The 14,970-nt window shown below is 50.6% G+C and overlaps 2 protein-coding genes across 2 annotated transcripts; one reads left to right on the top strand and one right to left on the bottom strand.

Moving 5' to 3' along the window:
* Positions 1-9,196: 9,196 nt before the first annotated feature.
* Positions 9,197-11,735, bottom strand: TIMM17B (translocase of inner mitochondrial membrane 17B). The gene is made up of 6 exons (XM_020976469.2): positions 11,608-11,735; positions 10,974-11,073; positions 10,691-10,754; positions 10,371-10,499; positions 10,114-10,224; positions 9,197-9,776 (listed from the first exon to the last, which is right to left on the bottom strand). The coding sequence occupies exons 1-6, from the start codon at positions 11,631-11,633 to the stop codon at positions 9,685-9,687; spliced, it is 522 nt and encodes a 173-aa protein (XP_020832128.1). The 5' UTR covers positions 11,634-11,735; the 3' UTR covers positions 9,197-9,684.
* A 97-nt stretch (positions 11,736-11,832) lies between these two features.
* On the top strand, positions 11,833-14,969 carry PQBP1 (polyglutamine binding protein 1). The gene is made up of 6 exons (XM_020976468.2): positions 11,833-12,464; positions 12,551-12,662; positions 12,812-12,921; positions 13,073-13,183; positions 14,532-14,592; positions 14,758-14,969. The coding sequence occupies exons 1-6, from the start codon at positions 12,398-12,400 to the stop codon at positions 14,912-14,914; spliced, it is 618 nt and encodes a 205-aa protein (XP_020832127.1). The 5' UTR covers positions 11,833-12,397; the 3' UTR covers positions 14,915-14,969.
* Position 14,970: the final 1 nt, after the last annotated feature.

Below are 14,970 nucleotides of genomic sequence, written 5' to 3'. Positions count from 1 at the left end.
GGTCACCAAATGAGAGCGTATAGAGGGAGAAGAGGACCCAGAACAGAGCCTTGGGGACACTCATGAGCTTGACATGGCTGAAGTTCCCAACAAAACAGATGAGGAGTGGTCAGATCGAGGGAGAACCAGGAGATGGCGATGTCCAGGAGGAGCCGGAGATGGACAGTGTCAAAGACTGCAGAGAGATCAAGAAAGATGAAGATTGAGAAAAGGCCATGAGCAATCTGATGATGAAGACATCATTGAGAACTTAGGAGAGCCTGGCCTCAGCAGAATGGTGAGGTTGGAAGACAGACCACATAGTTTTGAAGAGAGTGAGATGAGAAGGAGAGGCACCTGTCAGAGACGGCCTTCTCAAGGAGTTTGGCTACGAAAGGGAGGACAGATAAAAGACACTACCAAGTGGAGATGCACCGATCAAGTGCAAGTTCTTTGAGCATGGGGAAGACTCGGCTGTGTTTGCATCAGGGAAGGAGCCAATGGGAACGATGGATGGAAGGAGATTACTTGTTGCCTTTGTAAGGAGAAGGACCACTTCTTCAAGTGACACAGGGGTTACTTCTTAAATGCCTCCTATGTGTCATATGGATGAGAAACATAGTCTAAAAGATGTATTTCCAGCTACTGCATCTTTAAGGCCCAGGTACTTCCTATCTGTGATGTCCTGCCAACCAATGGAAGTGCCAGCCCCGATCAGGAACAGACAACTAGACAAAGACCCTGAGATTGTGTGGAAGGCCAGCAAAAATAAAATTCAAATTCAAGATCATTTGGAGTCAGAAGGCTTTTCTTCTCTGACAAAACTGGCAAGTCTCTTCTGGGCAGAACAAAAAATAGTTAAGGAGGTCAGAGCCAAGCTGGCGGAGGGATAGGAAAGAGTGTGGTGAACTCCCATCCACAGACTTTTCCAGACAGATGTAGAAAATGCACCAGACTGAATCTTGATGGGGAAATCCAGAAAATGGCACATTGAGTCCTTTGTTTAGCCCACCTCAGCACAGAAAGATAGAAATAGATATCTGCAGACTGAGGACAAGGCAGAGCACTGCAGTTCCCAGGGAGAGGCCACCAGGGCAAGAGGAGGGCACTGAGAAGGGGACAGGTGCCAAGCAACAGCTGAGGCACAGATCTGGGTCAGACTGAGAAGAGAACTTATGCATAGGTCAGGGAGGCCCCTGGCTGTTCAATGGAAAAGAGGAAGTGCAGAAGTCGGAATTAGTGGTGCTAGGGCTCAGAGCAAGCTCTCACTTCCAGCATCCAGCCCAGCCTACAGAGGAGCAGCCAGGGCGAGAACCCCAGACCAAAGGGGAGCTTACAATTCTGCCGCTCTGAACCAGCAGAGCTTGCCAGCTGGCTGACAGGGGCTGAGGCCTGTAGTGTCTACTGTTGCTCAGACTCAAACCCAGGTCAGGAAATTGCAGAGCTCAGAGCAGGGGGCAGTAATGAGCTTCTGCCCTGGATCAGACCCCTCTGGGCACTGAAAGCTTGCAGGTGCCCAGCCTGAGCTGTCCCTGAGATCCTGGAACAACCCAACGCTCAATACACAGAGAAAGCAGCAGCGAGAAGAGCCCAGACGTTCCCTCCACAAGTGTGACATAGCCCAGCCCTGCCATCAAGTCTGCAGTCAGGAAGCAGGCTGGAAGGATGGGCAAACACACAAAGAAGCCCACCATGAGCTATTATGGTGGCAGGGACATGCTGGACACAAATGCAGAAGAGAGTGACTCTAAAACAACTTCAAGCAAAGCCTCAGGAAAAAAAAAACATAGCTTGGGCACAAACTCAACTGGAATTCTGGAAGAGATGAAATAAGAGTATTTTTAAAAAGAGTTAAAAATGTTTCTATAAATGAAATGAGAGTGCTTGAGGAAAAAATTGGAAAAGAATTTAGAAGAATTCCCTGGAAAGGGAATTGACAGCTTGGTACAAGAGGTACAAAACCTTACCTAAGCAACAAGCTGCCTGAAAATTAGAGTAGACCAAATAGAAGCCAATGACCCCATGAAGCAACAAGAATTATTAAAACAAAGACAAAAGGCTGGAAAAAAGAAGAAAATGTCAAATATCTCATAGCAAAAACAACTGAACTGGCAAACAGATTGAGGAGAAAAAATGTAAGAATCACTGGAGTATGTGGATGCCAAGACCACAAAATGAGTGTAAGCATCCTATTTCAAGAAATCCTAAAAGAAAACCGCCAAGATCTTTTAGAACCAGGGGGCAAAGTGGAAACAGAAAAGAATCCACCAGTCACTTCCTGAAAGAAACCCCCAAATGAAAACTCCCAAGAACATCAAAGCCAAAATCCAGACCTTCCAGGTCAAAGAAAAAAAATCCTAGAAGCAGCCAGAAAAAAAGAATTCATGTACTGAGGAGCAGTCAGGATCACACAGCCAAGAATAACTTCCTCAGCAAAACTGAGTATAATGCTACTGGGGGAAAATGGACTTTTAGTGAACTAGAAGACTTCCAAGCATTCCTGATGAGAAGACCAGAGCTGTGGAGAAACCCTGAGGTTCAAACACAGAAGTGAAAAGAAGCATAAAAAGGTCAACGTGAACAAACAGTGAGAAGGACCACACAAGGACGAACTGCTTCCATCCAATTGTGGAGAGAGGATATGTGTGCCCCCACCCCCCATCCCACGTCCTGCCATCATCATGGCTTATAGAGGGCGTCCAATCAGACATGGCCTGGGAGTCTTGAACAAGTTATGGTATATTAATGTGATAGACTATTGTGCTATAAGAAATGATGAAGGGGATGTTTCAGAAAAACCTGGAAAGATGTGTGTGAACTGACACATGGTGAAGTGAGCAGAATCAAGACACCTATTTATAGGAAGCCAACAATATTGTAAAGATAATCAACTTTAAAAGTCTTCACTGCTCTGCTCAATTCCAAAGCACTCATGATGAAACATACTACCCCACCTCCAGACAGAAAGCTGATGGACTCAGAGGGAAGCTGATTTTTGTTCTTTTTTTTTCTAACATGGCTAACGTGGAAGTTTGTTTTGTGTGACTTCATATTTGTAAACGGTTTTCTATTTCTTACCTTCTCAGTGGGTGGGGGAAGGGTGATAAGAGGGAAAGACTCTGGAATTGAAAATAAAATAAAATTGAATGTTTATATCTTGACCTTAAGAAAACAGTGAAGGAAAGGAAGACAAATACACTCGAGGGGAGGAAGGAAGGTTAGGAAAAATTCTTCCCCGTAATCAGGGTACACAAGTAGACATCTAGACAAACAAGGACGAGAGGGTGGAGGGAAGCAGCTGACACTTGACTCTCACTCTCATCTGAACTGGGGGAAAGAAAGAAAAAGACACACACACACACACACACACACACACATATACAGGTGAATACAGAAATCCATTTCACTCAACAGGGAAATGGGAAGAAAAGAGAATAGGAATTAGAAGGAAGGTAGATTAAAGGAAGGATTCATTCAAAAATATTTCTAGCTCTTTTTGGGAATAGATGAACAAACTAAGGTTGGCTGTTGTCCTTAGTACTTGAAGAGGACTAAAATGACATCACTGTGTCAGGGTCAAGTGCAGTGCATCTGAATGGGGCTGATCAGACCAATAGCAGCTCAGAAGGCTCGACCACACTTTGGACACAAAGAGTCTGTCTGAACATTTGGGGTGGAGATATCTCTAAATCTGCACATCTCACATTTTTTTGAGCTACTGCAATTCTGCTTTGCTCAAAGATCACAGGGCCTTGTTTAATGTGGGCAAGCCATGCTGTTCTGTGCCAGTCTCTCTCACATCTCACAATTCCAAAGTTCTTCAGAGAGAATTGGCATTAAGAATGCCTTTGGTGGTTTCTTCTGACCTCCATGTGAGCGCCTGCCTCATGTTGAGTTCTCTGTAAAATAGTCATTAGTTTGCATCAACACACATTATTTTAGTGTGTCAACCCCACCATCTATGTGGACATCCCTGGAAAGTATACTGCCAAAGCAAGTGAATTTATCCATAACGTTTAACATTTTCCATTTGCTATAATTGATGATTCCATGTATGGATGATGTGGTGTTGGTTGATGGAGAACCTGTGTTTTCTTGGTATTAATTGTTAGGCCAAAATTAGCACAAGAAGTGAAGAATCAATCCACACTCAGCCTCAGAGGCTGCAGTGAGTGCAGGATCATTTGCGAACAAGTCATGCGCCAACTCCCCTTTTACTTTAGTCTCGGCTTATAGCCTTCTTAAGTTAATTTGTTGTCCTTCGTTTTTGACGAATGCGTTGCCAGAGCTAGCTCAGTGTTTGGGATGCTTGGAAGGAAAGTATGGGAGAGAAGAGGCATTACACCATTTACCATCAGTGCAGTAGCTGACCTTGATGCCGTTTTCGTCCTCATTGAGGGCATCTTGCTTCACTCCTTTGGGGACTGAGAATGGTTAGATGAAGCAAGCCATTTTTAGGGCACCTTTTCTAGCCCCTTCCTCACACCAGGAGGTGAGCAATGCCTGTTGGTAGGATTGTGATTACAGCTCCCAGTGTGTCCGCACCTGCTGCTTCATCACTTGCCTGTAAAATGGGATGGATGATGTCTCTCGACAGGCACATACGTGATTTCAGTGAGGCAGAGTTGTGCAGAGTTGGTGGCCTCACTCTTTTCCAGAGTCTTCAGAGTCCAGTGTCAAGACAACAAGTCGGGATGACCGGCGATGGTCCAGGCTGCAGTGGAGGGTCTTGTCTTCTTGGATGTCTAACCAAATCCTAAGCGTTCCACAGCACCTGCTTTAGCTGCCTTCATGGACTGCTGGCAAATTGTTCGCATCCACTCATTCTACCAGGGAAAGTCTTCACATCTCTCCCCCTGCTCCCTAAGTCACCACTTATCAGTTACCTTCACTCAAACTGGTTTAGCCCTTCTTGCCAAAATGGTTTTACCAGGGTGTGGATACTGCATGTGCTCCAGCTTCTTGGAGTCACAGCTGAGAGTTGGGATGGGTAGACACTAAATGTGGATGAGCATCCCAGAAAAGGGCTCAGCAGCCTGCCCAGCACAGGGGCTTGTTCTCCTGAACATCCCATACACCTCAAATTGTGATGGAATATGATTGTGCTGAACTCTTCTCAGCGTAATGACCAGCCATGGTTCTAGAGGACTCAGGATGAAACCTGCTCCCAGAAGGGAAGGACACCAAATACACACTGAGACAAATCTTTTTTGGACACATAGTTGGTTTGGCTTATCTGTGTTCTCAGGCCAGGAGAGTTGAAATGGGAGGATGAGAAGGCAGACCGTGGCCTATTAAAGCCGCTTTTTAAAAAAGTTGGGGAACTGTGATCAATAGAATGAGCAACTAGGATTCCAGAGGACTCAGATAATGCCTGCTGCTGTCTCCTGCCCAAACTGAAGGACTCCAAGCATGAACTGAGCCATACTGTTTTTAGGCCTGGCTGGTAAGAAATTCTTGCTTTCTTGATGGGAGGTAGGGAAAGGAAATTAGGAGGGAGAGAAGGCTGTTTGTTTGAAAATACAATTTAATTTAAAAAAAAAAAGGTTAAGACCCCCCACAAAAGCATGCCAGGGATTCTTATTGTTAAGAATCATATGGGGCACTGGACAGCAAAGCACTTGGAAGCTCCTTTGCTCCTTTTTACCTTTTCCCATCTCCCCTCTCTCCTAGCCTAACCACCACCACCACCTTCTGCCCTGGGGCCCTTCCGCAGCCCCATAGGCTCCATTTCCTGGTTGGGAAGTCTCTCATTTTGCCCTTCCATGGGGACCGTGTACGTCCATCAATGAAGAAACTGGGTTAAGGCTATGAGTGTGCTGGAGCCAGCTCAGACTGAGTACCCCATCATTAAATGCTCAGTGTGATTATTCATTTACTCCTCAGAAATCAGCAAATACTACAAATCAGGGCATTTGGGGCAGCTAGGTGGCGCTGCAGTGGCTAGAGTGCTGGGCCTAGAATCAGGAAGACTCACCTTCCTGAGTTCCAATCTGGCCTCAGACACTTGCTAGCTGTGTGGCCCTGGCCAAGTCACTTCCCCCTGTTGGCCTCAGTTTCCTCATCTGTACAATGAGCTGGAGAAGGAAAGGGCAAACCACGCCAGCATCTTTGCCAAGAAAACCCCAAATGGGACAGGACTGAGCAGGAAAAACACATCTAGGCTTGACTATTTTGTTGATTGTCTAGACTTAAGAAAAATGATGGAGAAAATGTCAGAAATGTAGATGCAAAGGATGCCAGCACACCCTGGACTGGGACTGCTGACCCATCTCAAAAATGCACAATTCTGAACAGAAAGGCCCAAAGTCTCCCTGTCCACTGTGCCTACTGTAGGTTTTTGGTGTCACAGACCCTTTGGGTAATTGAGTGTAATCCCAGTCCCCAAGCCCATGGGGGTGGAGGCACTCTCTCCTTGATGCCAGAATGGAGGAAAGTGGTGAGAAAGGGGGTGGGGAGGCTCAAGTTGGCTTTGAATTGCTGCGTCTCTTTGGACTTGTACTCAGTCTTATAAAATCCATGCCTCTGCTTTGTTTTTCATTTCTTACAATCAAGGTCGAGTGCGATTCATTGTTCTCCTTTGACCTGTGAAGGGCCTCTTCTTAGCTGCCTGGAACAAGGCACTGGCATGCCAAGGCATCCTCTAGCTAATCTGCTTGCATGCTTGCTTGCACGATCTTCTGGCTTTGGGCTGGCTGCACCATGTCCTGTATTGAGGTCAATCACTTGTACTGTATCTTGGGTTTGCTGCACGTCTAACCCTAATCCTTTTTTGATTTTGGCATCATCTCCACCTTTTCTAAATTGTCCACTACGTCATGAACATTCTTTACCTTCTGCTCCATAGCCTTAGCCTCGTCACCTTCAGGCTTGCCCTCCTTGAGATGCCTCTTGTCCTAGGCTGCCACCCAAGCTGGGATCCCATTTGAGGAGGGACTCCCACCATCCAAACAAGACCACTTCAGCTCCGGCTTAACTCCCTCCCAGACTTCTCCACCCCAGTACTCCCTAGGACTTAGCACGGTGCTCAGCACATACTTCCTTATTCACCCTTCTCTCTCGGCCATCCACATATAGCTACCTGAACTGCACAATGGCTTTTGGGACGTTTTTTAAATACCTGCACAGACTTGGTGCACAGAAATACAAATAGTGTCCTTGCTCCAGCATAGTGGGACAGGCTCAGGCCCTGAAGCACTCCTACTGAGGCATTGTGCCTAGCAGGGCCGACTCAGGCCATGGCGGGTGGCAGCATGACAGCGCTCAGGCCCATTAAAGGCCACAAGAGCTCAAGTCCTTCTGCCCTGGCACAGGGGGTGGCAATAGACTCTGGCAAAGCAGGTACAAATCTGGGCTTCAACGGTGCTGGATGAAGAGGAAGAGGAGGAGGCAGAGATGCCAGCTCCTAGGAGGCCAGTTGGAGAAAAGGGAGCCCTGGAAAATGGAATGGCCAAAGGCTGGCCTGTGGAAGCTCACTGTTTACCGTCTTGTAAAACTGCCTGGCCCTTCCCCATTACTACCAGCAAGTCCTGGAGGAGACCAAGGGGCGGCAACAGGGAGGAGGTGAAAGCATCTGAGCAGCCCCTATGGAAGGCCTCTCATTAGGCAAAGATTTGGTAGTGCACCTCCCCAGACCCACCAAGGAAAACGAAGGGGGCAGCAGTCTGGAACCGTCCTCTGTGCTGCTGCTCAGGGTCACCCTGCTGACACGGAGACAGACCCACTCTGAACTGCCACCACCTAACCCACGAGTCTAAAACCCAGGCCTCAACCCTCCCTGCGACTCTCTCCGATTTGTTCCTCTTTCAGGTGCTGCCTGGGTCAGGCTTCTGGAATATCTGAGGCCAGGGCTGCCCCCAAATCATTTAAGGTGCTAGAAGGTCCCCTCCGACAGAGGCGTTAAACAGGTGGCCTGCAATCCACTCACAAGTCGGGCCCAAATCGGATTGAAATGTCACGGGGCAACGTGCAACAAATCCATCAAAATCCAACACAGATGTTAACATGTGGTTTTCTAAGTGTGCTAAGTGACCCCACTTCTATTTGAGTTGAACACCGTTCATCTGGAAGACCTTAAGGACCTCACCCCCATGAGGGGAGGGGGCAGGAGTAACATCCCAGCCCCTCCCCCCATGCTTGAGGGAAAGAAAATGGCAAACCACTTCAGTATCTTTGCCAAAAAACTTTTCCCTCAAAAGGTACGAAGACATTCCTCTAGCCCTGGTTAGCCAAGGGGTCCAAAAGCTGAGCCGGTTGCCATCATATTTCCTCATTCCTCAAATACAAAGCAACCCTGAGGAGGGTCACAATGTGTAAAACAGGCAAGGAAGCTTCACTCAGCTCCACCAAGTCAGTTCGCCCTCTGTTAACTGTCCACCTAGATGGCTTTTTTTTTAGTGTCAAACCCAAACTATCAGGGAACTGGCCTAAGTCAAGCCCAGCCCAGAACAGCTGTCTCCTAAGCTCTGGTATGTCGTCACCGTTCTCTGATGAAATTCTCTGCTCTTGGGCTCAATTTAGCTAATGGCTTATGGGTGCTACTGGTGTTTAAGAAACAATAAAAACCATGGACCAGAAAGGGTAAGAGACAGGATCACAGAGCTGGCGGGAACATTAGAGATGAGGAAGTCTACCAACCTTGTTTGGCAGGAGGAAAGTAAATAAAGCCAGTGAGGAAAAGAATCAACTCCAGGTTACAAAGGTATTAAGCCGTGGCGGATTGGAACCCAGGCCTTCTTGCTTGCTCCAAAGCTACTTTTGCCTCAAGCTCTTAAATTCCGTATGTAGCCTCATCGGTGTCATCAGCCCTCTCAAACGATTACTTTCTGCACCCCCAAAGGGCTACTGAAGTCCGGGTGACAGAGTTCTGTGAGCTTAAGTTTCCAGAGGCCATAGTAGGGTGGGAGCCATTGTTCGGAGAGAGTTCACCCCAAGGGGGCTCAGAGAGAGTTCACTCCACTTTGGCTCAAGAGGGAAACTCTCAGCTCATGGGACAATAACCCTAATCCAAAATCACTTAAATGGCATTTTCTCCTGACTCTGGCACAGGAAGTAGGTGGCGTGGTACTAAGGCTGCCAGCTCCAAGCAGGGACTGTCCAAGGCATCCTTATCTTCCAAGAGTCCAGTAATGGCTTCCCTCCCTTTCCCCCCCAAAGGGATTCACCAACAAGATGTGACTCTATCTTTAGGCCGCAGTGACAGAAAAAAAGACACACATAGGTTTCAGAACCAGCTTTAAATAAAGAGGGAGAAATATGATGAAGAAAAATTGGAAAGGAGAAAAGACCAGATTTTTTTTTTCTTTGTGGGGGTAGGGGTCTGTGGAATTGGAGGCGGCGGGGGGGGGCTATATATGAGCTGGGAGCCAACAATGACTTGGTCTCAATGAATTCATTTCTTGGGAAAGTAGAAGGGGCCCCCTCTGTGGCAGCACTGAATAGTCAATCTGGCCCTCCAATCCAACCCTCATCTCTAGGAATGGCATTCACACTCCCTGAGATGATGTGAACCCCTGCCTAGCCAGCCCCACTCTCTGGAGCAAAGCCAGGAGGGGACATTGAGGGCTCCCCTGCCCTGAAGCACCAGCTCAGAGAGGTAGTGAAAAAGAGTCGGAGTCCAGTTCATTGCCCCCAACACTCAAGGATTCAAGTGTCCCCCTGTTCTCCCCATGTTCTCCCTCTCCCGCCCCCCACGGCCTGGTGGCTTCACTGGTACTGTCCGTAGCCTGGGTAACTGGGGGGCGGGGCAGAACCTTCCTTGGGGGGCAGCTGTCCAGGATCTTCTATGAAGGGGGGTGCTGGAAAAAGAGACAAGAGAAAAGAGGGGAGAATGGTAGAGATAAGGCCTAGGAAAAGGGAAAGAGTGAAGAGAAATCCAGGAGACAGAAAATGGAGGACAAGGACAAAAGAAGGTGAAGATGGGTAGGACCAAAGGAAGAGAAACGAGGGAGACAGAGGCGGGTAGGAGGGAGTGAAAAAAGAACAAGAAAGAGTGGACCCAGGAGAAACAGAAGAGAGACTTCAGGAAGGTGGTTAGATAAAAGACAATGGCAGAGGAACCCAAGCAAATAGAGGAAGGAGAATGAAGGGGGTGGCATGAGGCCCCCTCAAGCATGTCTCAAGAGAGTGACTCACTGTTCCGGAACTGCTGAGCTGTGTAGCGGGTGAGGAGGATGCCCACACCTTCGATCAGGGCCAGCAGGATCCCTCCCATCATGGCTGATCCAACCATGGCCAGAGGTCCACCTGGGCAACAGAAAGGTGAGATGTAAGTGGCCTGATGCCCGCAGGGCCTTCAGGGAACCTCCTGCCCTGCTTCCCACAGTAATGGGGTAAAGGGATAACGAAGGGCTGGGGGTAGGGATAGAGAGGTCGGTTCACAAGTCACTCACTGCGAGCTGCCAGCACAGCACCCGTGAGGGCCCCACTAGTGATGGAATTCCACGGGTCCTCCTTCCCTCGGAGTCGGACGAGCCCACAATCAATGGTAGAAAACAGGCCACCCCAGACAGCAAAGCTACCTGGAAAAGGAGTCCAGGCGGTAAGGCCATGGCGGGGCTGCCACTCGGAAGCCCCAAGCCTGACCTGGTAACTGAGGATCTGCCTGGCCAAGGCCACCTCTCCCCAAGCAGCAGCCATGTGCCTCCCACTTTGGGCATGTCCAGCCTGTTCTGCCAGCAGCTAGCTGCTGCCTCCCCTCCAGATTCCTTACCTCCAATCTGAGGGGCCCGGATTCTCACTGCACTGACACTCCCCCGGAAGCGGTGCCTGATGCCCTGGGGAGGACCAAGGAGAGGAGAGAAATGGAGGGCAGGCAAGCGAGCAAGGGCAAGGCTGAGCAGGCCCCATCAAGCTCCCCTTCTGTTTTGGCAGACAGAAGAAAGGACAGACAGGATGTCATGGTAGACGGGCCCTTTGACGTTGTTTGCTGGCCTTCCCTCCCAACTCACAGGCACTTCACAGGAAAGGGGGAAACCCAAGTCTAGGGGACTCACTACTGGGGCATTTCGGAAGCCCTTGATAGCCTGGAAAACGCCTCCTCCGATGACTCCCATGGTGAAGGCTCCACCGCAGTCGTCCACAATCCTCCAGGGGCTGCAGAGGCAGGTGCGGGGGGGGGGGGGTTGAGACTGCTCAGAGGTATGCTGGAAGGGTCCCCCTCTCCCCTCGCTCCCAACCCTGTAGGCACCTGGGAGCATCTCCAGCAGTGGGGAGGGGGCGCGGGGGCAGGGCAAGGAGGGACACCCTCCCACCCCCCCACCCCCTGCTGCCCCGCCCTCGGGGTCAGCCCGGTCCGGCCTGATGACCAGAAGCTGTCAGAGGGCAGACAGGCCGGCAGGAGGGCTGGCAGCTACCTAGCCGTCACTCCTGTCCCCCTTCCCCCCCCCAGTAGAATCATCCATCGCAGTCGTGGGGGAGCAGGAGAGACCTAGCATCCAGACGCGGGGCAGCCACGATACCTCCCCCTACCCACCTGTAATGGAAAAGTCTACAGCGAGCTAGGACCAAGCCTGGCAGAGACCAAGTGTGTGGGTGGCGGGGGGGTGGGGCGATGGTAGGCCAAATTCCCTCTCTCAGGGGTTCAAGCGTCGGTCCCCGTCTCCCCTTCGCCCTAACCCTACCCCGTACCAGGGCTCACGTGCGTACTCCTCCATAACTCCTTAGCTCAAGAGCTTCGGTCAGGATCCGGGATACCCACTCCAAAGGCGACCGTCCCACCTTGAAGCCTCTCAAGCCGCCCCTCTCTACGACTCCTCCCCCCCTTCCCGCCTCTTTCTGAACTCCACCCCCAGGACCTAGAGAAGGGACGCTGCAGTCGCCGGACGCTTGCGCAATCTACCACCTCCCCTGTGTACCGAAAGATTGCCGGGGAAACTGTTACGCGCGTTTATTGGCTGTTTCTTCCCTTGGCCCCTCCCCAATATTCCTCTTTGTATTCACTCATAGGTCGACCTCGGAACTAGAGAAGAAAGAAGTGTTTTGCGCGCGCTCTCACAGGCTGCCTGCCAGTCGTAAGTGACACGTGATGAGAGCGCCAAAGGAAGGCCGAGTCCTACGGGGAGGGGGATGAAGAAACCTCCCAGAATTGAAGAGAAAAAAAAAGGGGGGGGTTAACCGCTGCTGGTCATTGGCTGACAAGCGCGCGCACATGCGCACAACTGGTAGGGCGAGGGGCTGGCTGGGCCAGATCTGGAAGGTCCGCTGCTGGCAGCCCCGTAAGCCGGGGTGGGGGTGGGGAAAAGCCCGCCAGAGGGAAGTGACGTCACCGCGGCGGCCGGGCCCGGTGGCTTTCCTCTTAGAACGTTGACAAGAAGCGCCTGCCACTCTGCGCCAGCCCTATTCCTCCGAATTCCGCCCCCCCTCGGGATCGCCCCGAACGAACGAACGAACGAGCGAACGCCGGTCGAAAGGTCTCGCCATGCCGCTCCCCGTGGCCCTGCAATCCCGTCTGGCCAAGCGCGGCATCCTTAAACACATGGAGCCCGGTGAGGCGGCGGCCCGCGGCGGGGAGGGGTTGGGGGGCAGAGGGCACCGGCAGCCCCCGCCCTGACCTCCAACCGGCTCCCTGCAGAGCCAGAGGAAGAGATTATCGCCGAGGACTATGACGATGACCCCGTGGACTACGAGGGCACCAGGATCGAGGGCCTGCCGCCCAACTGGTACAAGGTGTTCGACCCAGTCTGGTGAGCCCTGCCTACCGCGAGACAGAGGCAGCGTCCGTAGGGGCTTGCTTCCCGGGCAGTTGGGTGGGGGGCCCTTGCAAGGGCCTTTGGGGAGTGTGCCCCCGGATCCCCAGGCCTCACCTTCAAGGCTCTCTTGTCCAATCTCTCAGTGGTCTTCCTTACTATTGGAATGTGGAGACAGACCTTGTGTCCTGGCTGAACCCCCATGATCCCAGCTCTGTCATCACCAAGGCAGCCAAGAAACTCAGAAGCAACTTGGGTAAGTGCCTTGCCCCTCCCTGGGCCCAGTGTTTGGTCATTCTGTAAAGTCAAGTCATGGAGAGAATGTTTGCTCTTTTGGAGAAGCCCCTCCCTTTCCCCTTCCCCTTCTTGTTTCTGATTCTCTGCTTTACCTGGCTTCTATGCCTTAGAGCCAGAAGATAAACTGGACCGTGGCTATGAAAAGCTGGAAAGGGAGGAGATGAAGGAACGACGTTACCACCGAAGGGAAGAGTTGGCCCCCTACCCCAAAGGCAAGAAAGGTAGGTGGCAGTGTGAGTGCAGCCAGTGGACAGAACCCTCCCCAGGTCCCCAACACTAGGGCTTGGTATGTATTCACTCAGCCCTGTTCTTGTGCCACCTGGCTTTCTTAGATTAAGCTGGCGTTTACTGGGCTTGTTGTGCCAGGCTTTGGACGTGGAAAGTTGCTTGTGATGACACTGTGATGATAGGACACAGAGACAATTACCAGAGAAAGGTCGAGGGAGCGTTTTAACACCTGCTGCCGGACAATAATTTCACAGAGAAGATAGCACAGGAGCCAAGCCACAGAAGCAGGCCGAGAGGCAGGAGTAAGCAGGGGAGGGCATTCCAGGCTCAGGGAAAATAGCCTCTGCGAAGGAATGGAACCACAATTTAAGGAACATAGTCTACAAAAAAGAATGTGGGGTTCTATGAGGCACATAGTGGAGGACCTTTAAGGCCAGGCTGAGGAATTGGGTTCATTCTAGAGCTAATAAGAGCCCAGAAGATTTCTGAGAAAGGAAAATGACATGGTTAAACATGAACCTTAGGAAAATTATTTTAATGAAAAAAGGATTAGAGGGAGGAGTCTGGGAAACCAGGCTGTCAATTAGGAATCTATTACAATAGACTAGTCGAGAGGCAATCTGAAGTAGGGTGGTTGTGCTAAGTAGGAAATAGGGCAGAGACTGGGAAGCTGACTGCATGTGTGAAAGAAGGTAGAGGAGGCTGCCTCCTGTACTTAGAAGGCTGCCGTTGACAGGCCAGGTCTGAGGAGGTTCCCTCTTGGCCATTTTGAGGTGGGAATGTCCTGCAAGCAATTGGAGGTGCAGGCCTAAGGCTCAGGGAGTGATTCTGGGTTTGTAGATTTGGGAGTCATCTGCACAGAGATGACTGAAACCACCAGCAGGAGCTGCTATATTCAGAGATAGGAAGAGACTACCGCCAGCCTCTCAAGTTGCTGAGTTTCACAACTTCTATCTATGAACAGAGTGGAAGCTCCTTAAAAGCATATGGTAAAAACTTAACACTTGGTTCACTGTCCTAAACAGAACAAGGGAAATTCATTTGAGACAGCCGAGGACATCCGCGTTTCATTTAGCAGGTTCTAGAACATGAACACGCCCATGCCCACCCTGCGGAACAGTCAGAGAAGGGAACTGGGAGAGCAAATTAGAATGTGGAATGTCATGCTATTGAGGCGTGGCAGAATTTTGCAGGAGTGGCTCTCTCTTTTTTGGGCCTTGGTTTCCCCCTGTTCGAAATGAGGGGGTTGGACTAGGTGGTCCCTCAAGGGCCCTTTCCATCAGTAACATGTCACAAATGGTGATATCAAAGTGGGTGCTAGCATCTTTACTCTCTCCATAGCCAGCCGGAAGGATGAAGAATTGGACCCTATGGACCCCAGTGCCTATTCCGATGCCCCTCGGTGAGTACCTTTGGAGGCCCAGCAGGGTCCCAGGTTTGGAGTCTCAGGCCTTCTGTGTGCTGGCATAGTCTCCCATCAAATGGATCATGGGACGGAGGTGGGAGAACAAGACTGGTTCTCTCTTTTGCTACCAATTTCCACCCTATTGATTCCTTTCATCTCCAGAGGTACATGGTCTACAGGTCTCCCCAAGCGGAATGAGGCAAAGACAGGGGCCGACACAACAGCAGCTGGGCCTCTATTCCAGCAACGGCCATACCCCTCCCCAGGGGCAGTGCTTCGAGCCAATGCTGAGGCCTCCCGGGCCAAACAGCAAGACTGAGACTGAGCCCACCCTCTCCAACCTTTGTGTTCATAATAAAGTGTTTTCCTTTCAAG

The sequence above is a fragment of the Phascolarctos cinereus genome, unplaced genomic scaffold (assembly GCF_003287225.1).
Source record: "Phascolarctos cinereus isolate Bilbo 61053 unplaced genomic scaffold, phaCin_HiC Scaffold_8;HRSCAF=390, whole genome shotgun sequence".
NCBI classification, from domain to species: Eukaryota; Metazoa; Chordata; class Mammalia; order Diprotodontia; family Phascolarctidae; genus Phascolarctos; species Phascolarctos cinereus.
The sequence above is the reverse complement of the archived record's forward strand: the minus strand, read 5'-3'. Positions and strand labels throughout refer to the sequence as shown.